Source organism: Talpa occidentalis, unplaced genomic scaffold, assembly GCF_014898055.3.
Source record: "Talpa occidentalis isolate TD23 unplaced genomic scaffold, MPIMG_talOcc4v2.1 talOcc4.7, whole genome shotgun sequence".
NCBI classification, from domain to species: domain Eukaryota; kingdom Metazoa; phylum Chordata; class Mammalia; order Eulipotyphla; family Talpidae; genus Talpa; species Talpa occidentalis.
The window spans coordinates 33,738,108-33,759,720 of record NW_023605083.1 but is presented as its reverse complement, the minus strand read 5'-3'; the positions used below and the strand labels follow the sequence as shown (position 1 = coordinate 33,759,720).

Sequence of the window (21,613 nt, the reverse complement as noted above, 5' to 3'; positions counted from 1 at the left end):
CTGAAGACGCCAAGACGTAACCTACGCAGGCCCAATGAGAAAATGGGAGGTGCACCAAACAGCGACTCCTTCCGCCCACGTGAAAGATGGCGCCCGATGCGTCAACCATCCCTCCTGCCGGTACTTTTCCTTTGGTACCAGGATCTAGAAGGTAGCCTGGAAGCTGTATGTTTTAGTATATCCCACCCTTTCTCCCATAACTTTGCTTTTACAGTATTCGCTGACGGTGAAAGAGGTAAGTTCGGATAAAATTTAAGGAGGAAGGGAAACCAAGGGGGCTTTGGGGGTCTTGACGCGCGCGCGCGGCGGGGCCTGGACGCGCGGGGGCGTGGCTGGGGGCGTGGCCGGGGCGGGGCTGCGGCCGTGGTGCCTGCGCCCGCGGAGGCGGAGGCGCAGGCGGTGACGTGGGCGAGTGGGTGAGTGAGAGGTCGGTGTGCTGGCGGCTGCAGCTGGTGTTCTGGGTCCTGGGACTCGCCAGGGTGGCGGCGCGGGCTCGCTCCAAGGCCCGGTTCGTTCTCTTCACCCCCCGCTCCCCGTCCGAAACCGGGCAGGGATGTCGCCCGGCGACTAGAGGAGTCCCCGGCGTCCGGGCCTCCGGCTTTCGGGCAGCGCGGGCGCCCAGACCTGGGGGTTTGGCCTCTTCCCGGCCCTTTTTCCCCCTGTCCCGGAGCCGTCTCTTTCCTGGGGACCCGGCGTGAGACTTGGGGGGACCCGTGCGACGCGGGCACCGGGGAAATAGCCTCAGGCACCGAGAGGCCTGAAGCGGGGGGAGGCCAGGGGGCGGCGCGCGGCGGGTCCCCACCTGGTGGGGGTCCCGAGGAGGTAGGCGGGGTCGTGTGGCGGTGTTGCCTTTCTCCTCGCTCGCAGAATTTCAGTGGAAGTGTCTGAGAATTGCTGATTCCCTGTTGGACTCTGGTTTGGGGATACGTAACCTGCTTGCTTCACTGCTCCGAGATTTCTAGATTTTTTTAAGGGAAGTGACCACTGTGGCTGTGCATCTCTTGAGTGATACTATCACTTGCAGGAGGAAGTGCACAGATTGCACACCTGCTCTGTCCACACGGTGTCTGGGTGTCTGAGGGCCCCCAAGTTTCTGTGTGCAGGAGATGGAGGGCTGTCCCTTTCACAGCAATGGAGAGTGTGAGACCCCAGAAAAGTAAAGTCTGGTGGTGGCTAGTGGATACATTCGTTTCTAACTGTTCTTATTCTTTACCTAAGATGCATACATGGCAAGGGGATATGCCCGACTCTATTTCAGTTTGTGCAACCACCCCTGGAAAATAGTGTTAGATCCCATCTTTCTCAGACTCTGGAAAACGTTCACCGTAAGGTAACACAGAAACAAGAATATAATAATGAGAAAGAAATAATATGAAGAGGGAATACTTGTAATATGGTGGTGGTATGCGGCACAGATACTGTTGCCAGCATGTCAGCCTAACCCTGCGACTCTAGAAGACCTTATTCAATTGAAATCTGCCTTGTGATGACTGTGCTCTTTATAAACGAATGAAACAAAAATGAGATATTATAAACCAGGTTGCAGACTCTGTACTAAACTGCTTCAGGAAACAGTAACAGAAACTAAATTTTTTTCTTGTAAAATTGTGGAAACCGTCTCGACTAGACTGTTAGCGGTCCAAAATTTTCTTTTAGATAAAGAAGTTAAAAAAAAAAAAAAGACTCTTTCAAGCTTGCCCTTTGGCTCTCTGAAATCAAGAGTGGGAGGTTAGCCTGCTTATGTGAGAAACTTGGATCTGTGAGAGGTAGCCTGATATTGATATCTTTAACTTTATCTCTGAGTCCTGGCTGTTGAAAATTTAGAACTGTTGCAAACAGTCTGATGATGGCAGTTCACTGTCATTAAATTGGCCTGGGCAGCTCCTGTTTTGGAAGGTGGCTGCTGCTTTTAGGGTTGGGAGAAAACAAGTAGCATTGTTCTAAGATTGTGGCTTTATGATGGTAGAATACTGATTTACAACAGCAGTGGACCAACCAACTTTTTTTTTTAAGATTTATTTATTTATTTATACAAGCACTGGATACAATCAGAAGCGGGGGAGGGTGAGAGAATTCACCAGAGCGGGGAACAGAACAGGCAGACTGACTAAATACACTGCTGAGGGGAGCAGTGGGCACTGCAGAGGCTACAGGCAGCTTCCCAACCCAGCGCTCAACTGCTGCGCCACCAGGGAGGCCCCCAACCAACTTTTAAAATACCAACTGGAGAAGAGATAATAGCTTTGTAGCAAAGGTTTAAGAAAAAGCAAAGCTTCAAATCTACCACTGTGTTAACATCTTTAACAGATGACATTTATTATATCTTCTTTTGATAGATTAGTTTCAAAAGTATATTGGGTATATCCTCATGAACCCTGTTCTTTTTTATAGGAGTGCCAAGCCACTGTGCCATCCAATTTGGATCCTGGCTTCTCTCAAAAGAATGATAATGGCTAATTGTTTGATAACATTCTGGTGTAACCAATACTACATGTAAATAAGATGTATAGATAAGACTATTGGTTTTGAACTAGTCACACCTGTGTATATGGATTGTTCTCACCAATGATGATGACTTTGCTAGTATAAGTCTTTTACTACTCTCATAATTATACTTCTCTGTGACATTTCATTTCTCAAGTTATTTCTTTGGGCACCTTTAAAGCTAAACAATTCAACTTGATACCTGTTTTTTGTTTTCTTTCTTAATGGTACTGGTAGTGAGACTCAAATGTAATTAATGGTCTATAATAGCTAAATAAAATCAGGTAAAATGTTGTTTCATAATTCAACCAGATTTTGCTATCATGCTCAGTTCCATTTTGAGAAATGCTTTTGTTTTCAATGTAAGGTGAAATGATTAAGTTACAATATTGCCTTCATCAATACTTACCCTTTTTTCCCAAAGAGAAAGGAAAAATAAAAATGCAATATAATCATGGCTGTATATTTGCTTAATTCATTTCCTTGGTTGCACCTATTTATAAGTAAGGTTATAGTCACAGATACCAGGGGTTAGAATTTGAGCATATTTTGGGAGTAGGCAAGTCACAGTTCAACTCACAACAAGCATCATGGTCTCTGACTGGCCCACCTGCCCCTATTTGCTCTTTAGTTGCTATGGGTTAGGATTTAAATACCTAATCATATTAGAATTGTACCTAGACTGGCTCCTTGGGGACAGTGAGAGTCTGTTCAACGAGTATTAGTATATAGTATGTGAATGTTCAGAGGCTCTCTTTACTTCATTGTTTTGTATTTCTAAATGTTTGCCCTGTACATAGTGACAAATTACTACTATATATTGTAAAATTATATCAGTAAACACTGTGTGCACTTGCCATATTAGTAAAAAGTCTCTCCTGGTAGGGGACATGCTTCCAAATCTTTGATTGAAAAGTAGAAATGGTGTATGCCTAAATCATTTGGATTTTTATAGATGACTTTAAAATTGCTGGGTCTAATCATTGGGGTTTTTTTTAATGTCATTCTTTAGATAACCCTGGAATGTTTGGATAATGTGAGATTTTGGATACAGTGATGTCGGCTCTCTGTCCACCACCATCTCCAGCTGTTGCCAAGACAGAGATTGCTTTAAGTGGTAAATCACCTTTATTAGCAGCTACCTTTGCTTACTGGGACAATATTCTTGGTCCTAGAGTAAGACATATTTGGGCTCCGAAGACAGAACAGGTACTTCTCAGCGATGGAGAAATAACTTTTCTTGCCAACCACACCCTAAATGGAGAAATACTTCGAAATGCAGAGAGTGGAGCTATAGATGTAAAGTTTTTTGTCTTATCTGAAAAAGGAGTAATTATTGTTTCATTAATCTTCGATGGAAACTGGAATGGGGATAGAAGTACATATGGATTATCAATTATACTTCCACAGACAGAACTTAGCTTCTACCTCCCACTCCACAGAGTATGTGTTGATAGACTGACACACATTATCCGGAAAGGAAGAATATGGATGCATAAGGTGAGTGGTTTTTTATTTTGTTGATCATGCCAACCTAGCTGTTGAAAGTTTATCTTCTGATATATCTAGTTTTTAGTAAGTATATGCAATTAATTCAAACAATAGCTATTATTTGCATCTATTCTACTAAATACTGATAGAGCTAATCTATTTTCATAAAAATCCTGGAAGGTAGGAGATGATAGCATAGTACTACATTACCAATAAAAACCTGAAGTTCAGAGAAATTAAGAAATATGTCTTGGGGCCTCCCTGGTGGCCTAGGAGTTAAGTCTCAGGGCTATCACCACTACAGCCTGAGTTCAATCCCCAACCAGGTTGCTAACCCACATATGGCAAACAGACCTCTCTTGTCTCACCTGTTGCTCCCCTTAGTAGTGTATTTCAGTAGATCTACCTTTTCTGCTCCCCAGTCTGTCTCTGGTGAGTCCTGTCACTTCCCCACCTCCCCCCCCCCCCCACACACACCTCTGGCCTACACCAGTCCCTTCTACACATACACACAAAAAATGTTTTGGATTCTTGTCTTGGGAGAATTTGACTCCAAAGCCTTTATTTTTTGCATTGGCTGACATCACCCTACCCTCTTCGCCCCTCCATCTCCTACGCCTTTACCCCTGTCTTTCACTTACTATTGTGGGTAGATATAAGCAAGTCAAAAAACAATTTTTTCATAAGCAGTCCATCATATAACCATTGGTCCCTTTGGTTTAACGCCTTTGCCAAGTTCCCAGACTTGTAAAATGAAGAGATTGGGCCAAATGGTTTCTAAAAGATGCATTCCTTTTTAATTTTGCAGAATGAGTTAGAAGAAATTATTGTTAGCCCCTAAAGCCTACAGTTTAATATATAGTGGCATCCATAATTCTATATACTTTTGGAAATCTGAAGAATAATTTCAAGTCTCCATTCTACCTTGCAATTTGATACTAACATAGAAGTTCTCTGAAGTATTATTAAATCTACAAAGCTGTCACCTGATAGTAAGGAAAAATAATGTCTTATTAAAGAATATTTTTGTAACATCTTTGCAGACTTCCTTCTTTATTTCTTACATATTTATGAAAGTCTTAAAATTGGAGGCTCTATATTTAGATTCAGTTTTATCTTATTGAAAAGTACAAACCTCTAGTTTCCATCATGGAACTATGTTGATGTTATGTTACTGTTTTCTACAAAATTACCAGTTTTTAACTGCAGAAGTAAACATATTTTAAATTATCTATGAAAACATGGATTTGGTGGGTTAATTTCTTACCTCCACCCTCACATTAATCAGATATTCCAGGATTATCTAAACAGTGACATAAAAAGTAATTTGGTTCCACAATTTTAAAGTCATCATGAAAAATCCAAATGACTTAGGCATTTGTGGTTTTCTCCCCCTCATCTTATCCTCAGTCAGATGCATGGGAAGTATTTTTCCCATAAACTAAAGTATACAAAAACATGTCTACCATTTAATTATATCCTGAAAAAATAAAAGAAGAAAATGTTGAGGGTTTGTTTTTTTTTTTTTTTAAATGAATTTTCTCTTGTTCAGGAAAGGCAAGAAAATGTCCAGAAGATTGTCTTAGAAGGCACAGAAAGAATGGAAGACCAGGTAAGGTCCAGATTACACCTTGTCCGCGGCATGTCTGTGTAAGGCAGGGGGATACTTTAATTCAAGCATCATAGACAAGTTAGTTGATATGGTGAAACTGAAAATGAATAGAACTTCAGTGGAGCTGTATGGAATAAACTGGATGAAAATTTCCCTATCTTAGACCTGAAAGCCTAGTGAATAAAGGATAATAGTAATTGCACTGATAAATTAATATTTCGCTACCTCTGTTTACAGAGAATAAATTTTGAATAACTTGTTCATAGTAAAAATTGAAAATTGCACATGAAGTTTTCATTGTTACTGCTTCTCAAACATTTCCACAGAAGTAGCTGTAGCAGGATAAAAGTGTATAGCCCTAAGCATAACATTTCTTTGACGTTTCATGTTGTATCTTTAAAACACTTCCAGTTGTTCTATGATATAACTTTATTTTAACCTTATAATTTGCCAGAGATATCCCTTACTTTACCCATCAAACTTGTGATAATATCAAGCCTCTAGGAAAACATGCCACATTTATCCCATGAGTTTGAATGCCCTCAGGGAGCAGGTACAAGAGTTTGAGATGCATGACTGTAAGGCTATGGCATCCTTTGTGGAAATTAAATGCAAACCATTTCAGTATAATTCTGAAGTTCAGAGAAGTTCAGAAAGGGTATCTCCAGTGGAGAAAGGTCCTTTGCTTTTATTCCCATTACCTTTGGCCATTCTCATTGCTCCTTCTATAAAAGATCCACTCTGCACATGACTAAAATACTTTTGTGTGTGTTTATGTTCTCCTTGGCATGCTGAGACAGATTGATACTTTGCACAATAACTTTTCTAAAAAATTATAAAAATACAGAGCCATAAAATGATCACTCCAAAAAATCTTTTTTAATTTTCTGTGAAACTTTCTATGAATAGCTTTGTAAGCCACAGGAGGTAAGTCTGAGGAAAAGTCTGAAACTTAAAAAGAAAATGTTTCCCTTTTACCCAGGGAAGCCCAGACTTTACTTGCTGGTCAGTAGGCCGGTGCCACAGGTGGGGTGACTTTCACCAAATTCTGTGTGTACCTGCCTAGTTAAGGAGTACTTAGAGTTATCTCAAGATGCAATTTAGGGCCCAATATAATTCTACACTTACTGGAATCTGGAGGGGTTTTTTGTTTTCAAATGGAAACTTGTATATATAAAGTTTTCCACTATTCAATTTTTAAAAGCTCTTCTTGAAAATGTATTCCTACCTTATCTGTATATTTGGACAAAATGGAGATTTTTAAAGAGGAAACATCCTTAGTGAGAAGTTCAATTTAGGGAAATCCAAAGAGGAAAGGAAACTTGAGAAACATTTTAGAGCCTCTTCTGTGTTGAGTCTCAGGAATTTTTTTGTTAAGCTTCAATGAGATTATCCATTCACTTAGGATAAATGTCGGAAAAAATGTATATGAGATACATATGCCTAAAACTATAGGAAGGCATTTTTCCATAATTATCCTTAATGGAATGTATTCCTACCTTATCTGTATAAGGGGGGATTACGTGATAATGGAGTCCTTTCAAATCCCACATTATGTGTTTTCAATGACTTTATTTTGAGCAATAAATACTGTTTAGGGATCACAGGCTAGTCAGAAGCAACTTCACTTCATGCTAACTTTGTATGCTTGTAACTGTCATATGACTAAAGAAGCAAATTTAACACAACTTCAGTCATTATTCTTCTTGAATTGCATGTCTTGATTGTAATTGTAAACAAGCATTTAGAAAATTACATTAAAAAGCAGAAACAATGTGTGGTTATGTTGTTAAGGTTACAGAATAAATTTTTTAAAATAATAAAACCTTCTTTAAGATGCAGGGGGCTTAAGATAAAATTTCCAGAGCCACAATTACACTTAAATTCTGAAGCAACTTACATGATTAAAAGTTCTTAAAAACTGGGCTAGATCTCTCTAGGGATGACAGAGTTTCTAATATGAAATATATGTGAAATTTTGAATAAAACTCTTTCATGAAATGTGAGTGAGGAAAAAAAAAACCTATTAAGATTGAGCTTAAATAATGTATGACTTTTAAAACATGTTTTGCTAAATTTTGATAGACATATGGACTATTTTATCCATCTTTCCAAAAGTTTACATATTTGGAATGATGAAAAAGTTTGAGGGAAGTGATAGTGAATAATGAAGTACAACCTGTATTTGAGATACCGTTATTTGTTATGATCTGTATTTTGTTTTCAGTTTCATTCTAGAAACTGCAAATTGCAGAATTGTATTTTTGAGATATGATAAGTAGTAATAGTGTCTTGAAAGAACGCTAAAGGAAACTTGTCTGTTTTATTGATTAAAGTATATGTGATGATTTTAACATTAAATTGTGCCCTACTATGAAAATGGAGGTTAACTATTGATTCAAACTTTATTACTGAGTTACTTGCTGAGGATTTCAAAGACTGTATGCTTACCTTTCCTAATTTTTTAATATAAAATCCACAATGAACTTTAATTAACAGTAGTTTTTATATCTCAAATTTCAGAGAGCCTTTCTAAATTTGGCAGGGAGATTTAATTGTTACTTGTAATAGTAAATGATAAACCAATGATTCCATTCTGATTAAAGACAATTATTCATAGAAGACTACAAATGAATTTTAAATGGCATATAAATCCTTTAGAAGTGTTTTGAAGCTGTGTTTGAAGAAGTTATCAAGTATTTCTACCAAAACAGGTGTCACTCTTTGCATTCAGTTTGTAATGTTTTATTTGCCAGTTTATACTAGGTTTTATAATTTCTTCACCTCATTTTACTTTTATGTGCAGGGTCAGAGTATTATTCCAATGCTTACTGGAGAAGTAATTCCTGTAATGGAACTACTTTCATCTATGAAATCACACAGTGTTCCTGAAGAAATAGATGTAAGTTCTTACATAGTTAAATAGGACATTTCCCATTATCAGTTCCTTTGAGTTATATTGCTGTTATCTATATTAGTAATTTTCTGATTTTAGCTTGCATTTTTTATCATGTATGCTATTCATAGGCAATATTAGTCACTTAAACATTCTTAAAATCCTGAATTTTATGGCCAAACAAAAGCTTTTTTGGATAGTGGTAGTTATAAAATTAAATTTACTTAACCATTTTATATTTCTTAAAAGATAATTTCAGACTTTATAGAAGCAATCAATCACTGTTGTAACAAAACAGTGTACAAATCTGTGGTCCTTAATGGATGTTCACTTACATTCACTAACCTAGTTTACTTAATCATTTGTTGAGGACATTTTGAATCATAGTGCATTTATAGAAAATTCATTAGCAAAGCATTCTTGTTGTTTTCTGATCCCGTGATTAAGGTTTGTCTCCTAATTCTTACAGCTTAAAAGGAAGTTCTTGTAGAAATTGTTGTTTAACCTGACCAACCAGCTTTTGCATTTGTTCCTTTGAAAGTTTATGGTAGTACACAGAGGTTATTTTATGGGTATTCTTGATGCTCAGAATGAGAGTAGTGTGATAATTTGAATTTAGACTTGTCTTTTTGAAGTGTTACTATAGTACTGTGTTATAGTCTGAGTAAATTTTTTTGGTACATTTTAGATAATTGATACTGTTCTCAATGATGATGATATTGGTGACAGTTGTCACGAAGGCTTTCTTCTCAAGTAAGAATTTTATTTCTTTTCATTAAAACTGGATGAAGCAAATACAAATCTTCTGTTCCCCTATGACAAGATTTGGAAAGAAAAATAGTAAATAATACCTACCCAGATTATTCTAGGGAAAGCATTACTTGTTTAAACTACGCTTTTATTTTATGTTACTTTTTCACTTATTAACATGTTTGTGATATATTTGATGCTACTTTTTAATATTTACAGAAGCTGAGTTTCTGTATTGCCCAGATAAGAAATCTCAGTCCAATTTTGTTTCTTGTTTTTTTCTCATTAACACTAAAACCAGGAGTCCTTTCAAATTGGTGGTATTATGCATGAAGTGAAGTTATTTAAACATAGAAATAGAAAATTATTGATATGTGTACTAATTTTCACAGTACATCTTAATATTTAAGAGTGAAGGCCTTAAAATCAGACTTCCTGGGTTACTTCTGTATAAGCCTTTGCAAGCTGTTTTTATTTTTCTAAGGAATATAATAGTCCTGATTCTGCACAGTGTTGACCATTCATACCTTATTTTTAATCCTTTTGACTTTAAATAAATCACCTGTCTATACCTCATAATCTTCCATTATAATATGGTGCAATTTTACTAACTGGGCGTTTCAAGGTTTAAATGAAGGAATCTCTGTGAAAGGTATCTGGAAAATGTAAATAGAAATAAAGTATAATTTTATATTTATAGCTTTCGTACTTTCAGGTAAACTATTCTAAATTATTTAGACTCATTTGCCTTTATTTAGTGTATAAAATTGCTTTACATGGAATGTTTTAAATCCTTTTTTCTTCACTTTACAGTGCCATTAGCTCACACTTGCAAACCTGTGGCTGTTCTGTCGTCGTAGGTAGCAGTGCAGAGAAAGTAAATAAGGTAACTAATTTTGTAATTCAGCAAATAATCTGACTTTCTGCTAATATATCATGGATTATAATTCAAAGGTTAGGCTACAGTCAAGATGATTTAGGGCCTCCCTGGTGGCTGAAGGGACTAAGATGCAACCTATGATGCTATCCACACCCACTGCAGCGTGAGTTCAATCCCCAGCCAGGGAGCTACCCACATGGTGCAGCAGACCTCTCCTGACTAGCCCGCTGCTCCCCTCAGCAGTGTATTTCAGTCAGTCTGCCTGTTCTGTTTCCCACTCTGTCTCTGTGAGTACTCTCACCACCCCCCCCCACACACACACACCTCTGTCCTGTACTCCAGTTCTTTCTTTTTTTTTTTTTAAGATTTATTTATTTATTTATACAAGCACTGGGTGTAGTCAGAAGCGTGGGAGGGTGAGAGAATTCACCAGAGTCAGAGCGGAGAGCAGAGGGGAGCTGAGGGGTGCTGAGAGGAGCAACAGGCGGCAGAAGAGGTCTGTTGCACCATGTGGGACTCTCACCCAGTGTCCGGGGAATGAACCTGTGCTGCAGAGGTTGCGGGCTGCTTTGCAGCCCAGCGCTCAGCTGCTGCGCCACTGGGGAGGCTGTACCCCAGTTCTTGTATGCATAAATAAATCTTAAAAAAAAAGATGATTTAATAGTAAAAAGACAATATAATCTGACCAAATTACTGTGACACAAATGAGTCTGAAGTAAACTGAATAGGAAGTCATTTTTCAATTTTTTTTTTAATAACTTAAGTACCAGTAAAAAGGGTTTTGGTCACCAGTTCTGATGGGGAAGAGGAGAGGGCAGTGTCTCATCAACTATTCTCCAAACACCAGTTGGGAGTCCTACTATTTAACTCAAATCTTACACTGTGGCAAGAGATAGATCAGATTTCACAAGTTAAGGGTTTAGTCCTATAAGACTGTACCCTACTTCAGATCCATTTAATAATTTGCTTGAGCAGCTCACAGAATTTAGGGGTGTATTTTACTTACTGGGTCACCAGTTTACTATAAAAGGAACAAATAGAAGAGATGCATAGGACAAGGTATAGGGGGAGGGCTGGGAGCTCCCGTGATCTCTCTGAACACACCACTCTCCCCAGTCTTCACATGTTCATCCCAGAAGCTTCTGAAACATTCCTGCTTGGGTTTTTATGGAGGCCTCATTACATAAGCATGATCAATTAAATGATTGGCCTTTGGCAGTCAATTAAACCTCTAACTGCTCTTCCCTCCCTAGAGGTGGGTGAGTGAGAGGTGGGAATGGGAAATTCTAACCTTCTAATCACATGGTTGGCTCCTCTCGCAACCAGCTCCTATCCTTTGGCAGGGGGTGTCCCAAAGTTACCTCATTAACATAAATACTTGCAGTTTAAAGGGGTTTGTTATGAATATTAAGACATCTTTAGCTCTCTTATCGCTTAGGAAATTTCAAGGATTTTAGGAGTTATATACGTAAACAAAGACCAAATATATACACATAGTCTCCCCTTACCCATGATTTCACTTGCCACAGTTAAAATTACCTCCTTCTGAAAAAACTACACACAGAAAGATTAATTGAGAAGGAATCCACATTCACATTATGTTTTTATAATTCTTCCATTTTACTGCTAGTTACTGTTGTTAGCCATTTACTGTACCTAATTTATAAAATTAAACTTTCTCATAAGTATATATGTACAGGAAAAAGCACAGCATATATAAAGCTCAGTACTACCTGAAGTTTCACAGATCTTCTGGGCACTGTGGAATGTGACCCACTCGGAGAAGGGGCACTACTTATTTCTTTTTATATATCATGATAGCATAACCAGTTTTAGGATTGTATAAATGATATGAGAATCTTTGTAAATTACATATCATTTAAAATATTTGTCTTGTAATTCTGATCTTATCTTTAATTCTTGTGAAGATACACATGTACTAAGAATTCCAAAAAAAATGTTATGTGGTGCTTCCTCTTTATTTCATTATCTTGAGCTTCTAAATCTATCCCCTTTAGTGACCTGTTGCTATTAAGGGGTCAACAGAGGTCATACATTTTTTTCAGTAATATTTGCAACCATTTGTTTCAGGGCTATAGGAGTTAAGAAGAATTAATGAACTATTGATGTTTCCAAGCATTGGGCAATAAACTTAAGTGGGATTTTACACTTTTCTTCACTGTCTACTAATCAGAGAGACATAAGTACACCTATCTATCAATTTAGGCAAACCTGTGTTTTTATTAAAACAGAAGTTTTGTATAAGAAATGATTATTTGCTTGATAAATGATTATTTGCTTGATAATACCTTTTCTATAATAAACTACCCTGTATACTTGCATGAGCTTTAATTTCCCCAAATTATATTTCTCAGACGACCATTTAGTGTACCTCTATTATTGTATCTAGTGACTAGTAATCTTATTTCTGTTACCGCAGTAAGGTGGATTTCCATGTGTCCCCTAAACCTTCAGCTTCCAAAAAGGGCTTCTCCATGATTCTTGGAGAAAGGCTTTAGGGTAATCCCACATCCTCTTCTGGCTTAATGGCCTACCTTTTATCTTTTTAGTTTATGAAAAAGGTTGCTACCTCTCTAGATTGAAGACCAGTGTTTTACCATTAAACCTCTGAATATTGTCTGAATTCCAATGTACTTACATTGCTTTTTATTTTTCCAAATTGAACTACAGATCAAGTCCTGTTAGAATCAATTTCTAAACCTTAGGAAATAGTGTCCTTATTTTGAGTCAAATTTGATAAGAATCAATTTTCATTTTATTGAAGGATTTGTACACAACTTCCTATTTGTTTCATTGACATTACACCTGTGAAACTATTGAACAGAAGCTGTGATTCTGCCTATTTTAACTGCATTTAGTTTTCTTATCCAAAATTGTTTGCTTGTTTGAAAAACATATGCTGGGTGGATGAGTATAGTAGGTCTTTATTTCCCACTGAAATACAGTTTCCATGGTCAGATATATTTGAGAAAATCTGCATATTATTCAGCTCTCTAGAGAGTCACCATATATGCTCAAATATTAAGAGTTTTGAGGTATCCGGCATTTAGTTTACCAGCATTTCCCTAAGGATTTGACCACAGACTCCCTATTTTAAGCAATAACTGTTATCTCCCATGAATATTCTAGATGAATAAGGGATGCTTATTTCTCAAGATGTTTTTTATTAACAAAAATATTTGAAATTTCTGTTCATGTTTCTTTCATAAGCAAACCAATGGCCTTTTCACTGCATATTTTAATGCCAAAACCTGTTCTTTTACAGATAGTGAGAACACTGTGCCTTTTTCTGACTCCAGCAGAGAGAAAATGCTCCAGATTATGTGAAGCAGAATCATCATTTAAATATGAGTCAGGGCTCTTTGTACAAGGTCTATTAAAGGTATAGTTTCCTTTTTTCACAAGTGAAACCAATATTTAAAAACCATTTTTGAGATCCTTTATAAATATATTTCGAATATTAGCATTTCATTTCATGTTTCTGTGCCAAAGGCTGACTTCCTTTACCCAAGCCTGTGTATAGAGTTAGAGGCCTTACAGATTTATAGTTTTTATCAGTGAAACACTACAGAATATTTTTCTTTGTGGTACTCTTTGGCTTCCTGTTTAGCCTTAGGGTTTTTGTTTTTAATACATTCTTGAATCAGGTTCCACACCCAAAATGGCAACATTCCTTTTTACTAAAGAAATTTGAATTCTTATGTTACCACTTTATGTTTATATATTCATCTATTGGGAAAAAAATTTAAGCTGTTTATCTTGAAAAAGTATGTAGGTGGGCCTCCCCTGGTGGCACAGCAGTTGAACACTGGGCTGCAAAGCTGCCCGCAGCCTCTGCAGTGCTGGTTCGATCCCCAGTGACCGGTGAGGGTCCCACATGGTACGCAGACCTCTCCTGCCATGCCTGCTGCTCCCCTCAGCAGTGTATTTCATTGCTCTGCCTGTTCTGTTCCCCGCTCTGGCTCTGGTGAATTCTCTCACCCTCCCGTGCTTCTGACTGTACCCAGTGCTTATATAAATAAATAAATTAAAAAAAAATTAAAAGAAAAAGTATGTAGGCTTTGAGCAATTGCTTTGTGTGTGTGTGTGTGTGTGTGTGTGTGTGTGTGTGAATTATATATGTACATTCCTTTGTATTATGTATACATTCCTGTGTGTGTGTGTGTGTATATATATTTATATATATGTTAGAAAAAATTGTCTTATATTTTTCTTTTATTTAATTGAGTCTTTTTCAAGGAACAAAATAGGTAAATAGAGAATTACTTTTCAGTAATTGTTGCAAATAAAAAATTCACATTTTTCGTTTTCAGTAATGTGTGGGCTGTGAACCTAGAATAGTATTTCAGTATAGAAGTTAAAGGAAACTTGTTTCTGATTTGAATTCTACAAGTCTGAAAAGTGTACTTATTCCTTTCAAAGGCATAATAAAGTACTTACATTTTCTCAATACCCTCTCATTTAATTATATATTTTTTCACTGAAAGGGAACTAAACCAGATGTATACAGAGGAAAATCTGAAGTTATATTTTAATAATAAAAAATTGTTATGAGCTTTCCATCATGGTATAATTTGTATAACCTTCCAGAAAATACTTCGACATATATTAAAACCTTAAAATGTTCAAAGATTTTACCTGTTATTTCTGTGTCTGGAAATCCATATAATCCTAAGGAAGCAATTATATATGGAGAAAGATTTACTTATGAAGATGATTATTACAGTGTGTAAGTGTAAAAAATTGAAAATAGTCTTTGTCTTCTGTTCTGTTTATAGCACCTAACACAGTACCTCATACATAGTAGGTACTTGTTACATGGCAGCTGGCTACCCAACTAACTATACTTGGAAAGAAGTATATTTTTTATGTAAAAAATACACATTCATTGAGATTTAAGAGCATATGAATAATCAAAGGAAATAATTGCCTTGTAAGCTCACACTCCAATGAATAACCACTGTTAATATTTGGCACTTTCTGTTTTTTGTTTTTTTTTCCATAGCTCCCTTGCCCCTCCCCCTAAAAAAACTGGGTAATCACCCACTTTTTTGGATTCTTAGGTGGTTTGTGGTATTTTGCTATTAAAATCAATGCTGTAATAAACACTTATCACCAAAACTTTGCACACTGAAATGATTAATTTCTAGCAATGAATTTGCTAAATCAAAGCCAGATTTCTTTTTAATTAAAAAGAATTCTATAATTTGGCAGTAAATTTTCCTTTCATTTTGACAGGATTCAACTGGAAGCTTTGTGCTACCCTTCCGGCAAGTCATGTATGCTCCCTATCCCACCACACACATAGATGTGGATGTCAATACTGTCAAGCAGATGCCACCCTGTCATGAGCATATTTATAATCAGCGCAGATACATGAGATCAGAACTGTCAGCATTCTGGAGGGCCACTTCAGAAGAAGATATGGCTCAGGACACAATCATCTACACAGACGAAAGTTTCACTCCTGATTTGTACGTAATGCCTTTTGAGATTGCCACAAAACAGTATTATGAAATTGTATCTTTTGTGAATAAAAACAAAACAAATAAGTATGTATTTAAAAGGAAGAAGATAATAGTAGAATCATGCGTCAAGAAACTACTTTTTTCTTAAATCTCTATTTTTTTTGATATAACTGTGTTTCTCAATATAAATTATATTACTCTTAAAAATAAGTCATTAAGGGTTTATTCAACAAATATATATTAAGTCCCAAGGTTTGGTACTTGATGCTAAAGTGAACAGTGACCTCTCCCTTGCCGGATCATGGGCTTGTCAATGCAAATCCAGTAGTTAAGATATTGCAGTAACATCTGGGTGTGTTCCTTAATCCCACTGTAACATTTCTTAGCATTCTTCCTTTTACTGTTTTTCCTTCTAAACTGCTTATTAGAAGTTATTAGTGTATAAAGTTAGCCTTTTGCTTTGGTTTTTAGTGGTGTAATGTTTGTTTTTGTTGTTTTTATTTTTTTGAGTGGGAAGAATTGGTAATCATATTGCCTACTGCTCTCACATTTTTTTAATAAGGCGAGTACTAAAATAGATTGATTACATACATACATACATACATACCCTTTCTGAAATTGCCTATACTCTTTGGAGAAAAATTACTCCATAATGATCTGACGAGCTCCAGATATTTACAAATATATCCTTGAATTAAAGAGAATGTGTATTTTATATTTCTATATGTATATGTTTGATTCTTATAAATACAAATATATATGGTATCCCATTTCTCGAAATTTAATTTATTGACTACAGTGAGGGATTGGGGAAGGTAGCATTATATATGCATTTCAACACTTGGACTGTTTTCTTCGTAGGAATATTTTTCAAGACGTTTTACATAGAGACACGCTAGTAAAAGCCTTCTTGGACCAGGTAAATCTTAAACCTGAGATTGTGAGAGTGAGTGGTACAACACCTTTTCTTTTTTAATATATCCTCTGATGCCTAGGTATATGTACGACATAGTATAAAATCATTACTTTTTTGTAGTGTTTCTGGTCTTCTAAAGTGTCTCATAATTTTTCTTTTGAATTGCTATTGAAGAATCTTCTGTATATGAACAATTAAAGATGCAACATTCCTCAATTTAAATAATTTTTCCTTTTCAGCACTAGCTTGTATCTCAAGGGCATTTTAGGAGGAGGAGTGAATGTTTATTTACCTTAATTGAGCCACAAATGTCTTTTAAATTTAGTATAGTTGTATTTAAATCATAGCATCTTTAGTACTCATTCTTTTGGAAAAAAAAAAATCTAATTACACATTTGAAGAAAATTTTATGGAACTTACTTCAGATGTAAAAGAGCTTTGTCATAATGTCATTCGGGGATCCTGCCAGGAAACAGTGTCATAGAGGTAATTTTGAAATAATGAGATCCTTATGCTCAATAGAAATATTGGATCCTGGTCTGTATGGTCTGTAACATTTTTGTTAAGTTCAAGGACAATTCATAGTCATGTAATTCCATCCTCAAGCTGAAATAAAATCCCTGTACTACCACACATGTACTCTGCCCCTATACCTGCCTCCCAAGAGGAGAGGGAGGGATGTGTATACTTCAAAATCATTGTCCAAGCATGGTTCAACTTCTGGGCGCTTAAGTTTTATTCTAAGATGTGGAAAAGAAAAGCAACTAGTGTCTTGATTTTTAATAATAAAATAAATATGGATCTATTCAGAGGTAGAACGTGAATTTCTGTTCATTTTTAGAGGCACAGTAGAACTGTCTGACTGCCTCCTGACCCAGTGTTTCCACTATACTCCTGTCTTACCAGGGCATCAGTAGAAATGATTGAGATCTGCTCCGATGTATGGTAGCTGCCAGACACTGCCAACACGGTGATAGAAACGTGATGTATAAATAGAACAGGAGTGGATTACTTACTAAAGTGCTTCATTTTACTACAGGTCTTTCATCTGAAACCCGGTTTATCTCTCAGAAGTACTTTCCTTGCACAGTTTCTACTTGTCCTTCACAGAAAAGCCTTGACACTAATAAAATATATAGAAGATGATACGTAAGTAAAACGGATAACTAGAAAAAATTACTTTCGGCATTTTTTTGTTTTGATTTCTTTGGACATTACATATGTATTTGTGGTTTTTTGTTCTTTTTTCATTATTTGTAGGCAGAAGGGGAAAAGGCCCTTTAAATCTCTTCGGAACCTGAAGATAGACCTTGATTTAACAGCAGAGGGCGATCTTAACATAATAATGGCTCTAGCTGAGAAAATTAAACCAGGCCTACACTCCTTCATCTTTGGAAGACCTTTCTATACTAGTGTACAAGAAAGAGATGTGCTAATGACTTTTTAAATGTGTAACTTGTTTTGTCACTATTATGATTGCTGCTAAAGTAGCTCAGCGGTGTGTATGGGAAGCCCCATTCCTTCCCCGTCATGCCCCAGAGTCCTAATTAGCAATGGCAGTTAAAGGTAGTTACACTACAGTTGTCACGGGTTATCTGTAAAGGGATGTCAGATGCATCATTGCAGTGGATGCATCTTTTCTTAGATGTGCTTTCTTCGGATACAGATTTATGTTTACAATTATAATAAATATTATATCTTTTAAAGATATAATAATAGTATATAAACTTGACCATAACTACTGTTTTTTGAAACTTAGGATTCATGGTTTACATGTGTTAAAGTGAATCTAAATTAACTTTACAGATACAACACTAGTTGACTTTCCATCTCTTAGTGTTCTTGGTATGTGGGATTACTGTAAAACTTTTACAATAGCTGAAAATTAGAGCGTGTAAATCATTTCAGTTTCAGAAAAAGAAAATTTGCTTGTACATACCCAAAGCTTTAGAAGGAAATTACTGATCAAGCAAATGTTTAATTGAAATTAATTATTACATCATACTTTGTAGACTTAGTCCTTGGGATCTGGTCTGTGTAGAAATGTCAAGCAACATATATTCTCCGAACAGTGAACCACAATCCTGGTATTGTTTGGTGGTTCATTGAACGCAACAATTGGAAATTGGATTTTATGTTTTAGTAGTTGTTTCCTACTTTGAAAATTACTTCTAATTATTTTTAGCTGAATTGAAATGTGTACCTCCTGTGCCTTTTTTCTCCCCCTTGGAAATACAATTACTTGGAAGATGTTCAGATTTAAGTACTCAGTCATTTTCATCTTGCGTCATCTTACCTTGACTTGGTAACCCCATAACTTGGAGATAATTAAATGCTTTAGAAAACATACTAGATAGTAAAATCTTTTATTCTGGAATGGAGAACAGTATCTTACCTAGTTCCTTCTTATATTTCTGCCCATATTTTCAAAGTTTTTGCCATGGCTTTTTGCCTGCATCTTATGAAGAATAACAAGAGAAACTTGACTGACTTGCTGTTTTACTAGGTGCTACTTTGGCAGAACTAACGTCTATTTTCTTTTGGTTCTTTAATGTGTTTGGACCATTTTGCTAGCTATAAAATAACTGACTGATATAAGTCTGTATTAGAACAGTGTTGACATAGTAGTGTACACAGCATAAAAATGTATTTAGAACTGTGGGATTAATACAAAAGGGAAAATATTTATAAGAAAGGGAGAAAAGTGATAAAGCTCCTCTGCCCTCAGACACCACATTTTAATAAAAATGTGGTATTTTGAAAGGTGCTAGTAACCTTTCCATCACTAATAAGAAAGGGATAGATGCCTTGATTTTTAGACACATGCGGAATAGATAACAAATGTTGTATTGCTGAGTCATAAACACATTCACAAATACCAACTTTGGTACTCCTTACTCAATGCTTTTTACATGATAGATTATTTAAGTGCTGAGAATTTTCTTTTGCTGGCTTATTGTACTGTTATATAGAATGCAAGTTGTACAGTGAAATAAGTTATTAAAGCATGTGTAAACATTGTTACATACACTTTCTCCTAGATGGAGAATTTTAAATAAAATATCTTTGAAATTTTGGCTCTTACAGTTGTTTGTTCAAAAAGAGAATGTTGTGCTATTGAAAGATTGATTGTCTTCCTGTTTAGCTGCCACTTGTATCTAAACTATTTTGATTGATTTTCTCTTTTGAAAGAAAATATATTTAAAGGTCTCTGTGATGGTGGAATCTTACCTTTTTTTTGCAGTGAATCTAAACTCTTTACTAGAAAAGAAATAAAATTGACATTTTTACTCTAGGGAAAAAAAATTGATAAATACTGCCATGAGTTAAAATGTTTCTTAAAAAGAAGACTGATTCATTGAATTAAAATTCTCAAAGAAGAAACTGAAATAATCTCCAACTTTTAGTCAGGGTGTTTAGAGCATTTACATTTAATATGATTATTGATATGATTAGGTTACATCTATTATTTTTCTATTTGTTTTCTATTCCATTTGTGCTTTGGGGTGGTGGAGGTGAGGGCATTCCTGCTTTCTTTGGATAAACTGTTTTTTATGGTTCTAATTTATCTGCTTTGTTGACTCATTAGCTGTAACTTTTTATTTTTTTTACTTTAGTGACTACTATAGTTATGCCATACATCTTTTATCAGACTGCATTCAAGTGGTATGCTACTTGGCATATAATACAAGAACTATATTATAGTACATTTCCATTTCTCCCTTCTTTGTATTGATGTGGTCTCACATTTTACTTATACATGTTATAAGCTCCATACTTTAATGTTATTATTTTCACCTTTAGAGTCAAGTATCTTTAAAGAGATTTAAATACAAATATTCTGACCATCCCAAATAAAAGGTAGAGACTACCAGATTGGATTTTTTAAAAAGACCCAACTACATGTCACCAGCAAGAAACATCTTAAAAATAAACTACAAACAGATAAAACAAAAGAATAGAAAAAGACACACTATTTTAATCAAAAGAAAGCTGGAGTGGTTGTATTAATAACAGACAAAGTAGGTATCAGAGCAAAAAATGCTACAAGGGAAATAGGATTCAGTTCAGCAAGAGGGTTATGACAATCCTAAGTGCTTATTCACCTGATAAACAGTTTCAAATAGATAAAGCAAAAACTGATAGAACTGTAAGGAGAAATAGCTAAATCTATTATGGTTGGAGATTTGAATACCCCTTTCTCGATGTTTGATAGAAGAAGAAACAATCACTAAGGACATGAAAAACTTAAACAAGACTATCAACCAACTTGATAGAACTGACATTTATAGATCCCAGCAGTACCCAACACATTATTTTCAAGAACACTTGGAACATGTTCCAAGATACACCATATTCTGAGCCATAAAACAAGTCTCCATAAGCTTTAGAGAATTTAAGTCATACAAAGTATGATGTGCGGTCACAGTGGAATTAAATTAGAAATCAGTAACAGATATATAGGAAAATCTCAAATATTCATAAAACTAAATGCCACCATTGAAATATTAGTCTCTAAATCATGTGTCAGAGCAGAAAGGGAGATTATCAGAGTTTTGTGGGTTGATTTTTATGAAGATTGGGATTTACCCTGCCCTTGATGTCTCCCCATTAGGACGCATTCTTCAAATTAATAATGGCATGAACCTTCTAAAAGTAAGGTTCATGATTATTTCTTAATGATTTTCCATCATCTATAGAGTGGAGTCCAAAATCTTTGTTAATTCCTCTTAATTTCTCATGTTCTCATGTCTCAATTCTTAGTGTATACTAATTAAGTTGATTTATTACACAACCCCTTTGCTTCTCAATCTCCATCATTAATACAGAAAACAAAATCATACCTTTTTCATTTGTATCTCAGTGCATAGTATGGTTGCTGAATACAGGGCATGCTTGCAAAAACGGTTAGTTGAATGTATAATGAGTATATTAAAACGTATTTTCTGTGAATGAGTTCCTGCAAATTAAGGAAATTGCTTTTTTTATGTAATCAGAAAGTTATTTTGTTCTTTCTGGAAAGTCCTTTATTACAACTGAACCTATACACAAATTTCCTCTAAAATTTTAGCTTTAAGGTTGTAATTTTTAGTAT

At 35.8% G+C, this 21,613-nt stretch overlaps 1 protein-coding gene across 6 annotated transcripts; it reads left to right on the top strand.

Moving 5' to 3' along the window:
• The first annotated feature begins 182 nt into the window (after window positions 1-182).
• C9orf72 (C9orf72-SMCR8 complex subunit) lies at window positions 183-19,623 on the top strand. Of its 6 annotated transcripts, none has more exons than XM_037493056.2 (11): window positions 183-235; window positions 3,497-3,984; window positions 5,528-5,587; window positions 8,394-8,489; window positions 9,172-9,236; window positions 10,047-10,119; window positions 13,400-13,516; window positions 15,373-15,608; window positions 16,464-16,521; window positions 17,558-17,667; window positions 17,779-19,623. In XM_037493056.2, the coding sequence occupies exons 2-11, from the start codon at window positions 3,541-3,543 to the stop codon at window positions 17,963-17,965; spliced, it is 1,446 nt and encodes a 481-aa protein (XP_037348953.1). In that variant the 5' UTR covers window positions 183-235; window positions 3,497-3,540; the 3' UTR covers window positions 17,966-19,623. The 6 variants fall into 6 exon arrangements, with proteins under 6 accessions (XP_037348953.1, XP_037348952.1, XP_037348951.1 ...); XM_037493055.2 differs by lacking the exon at window positions 183-235 and adding an exon at window positions 358-416; XM_037493054.2 differs by lacking the exon at window positions 183-235 and adding an exon at window positions 381-427.
• The last annotated feature ends 1,990 nt before the right edge of the window (window positions 19,624-21,613 follow it).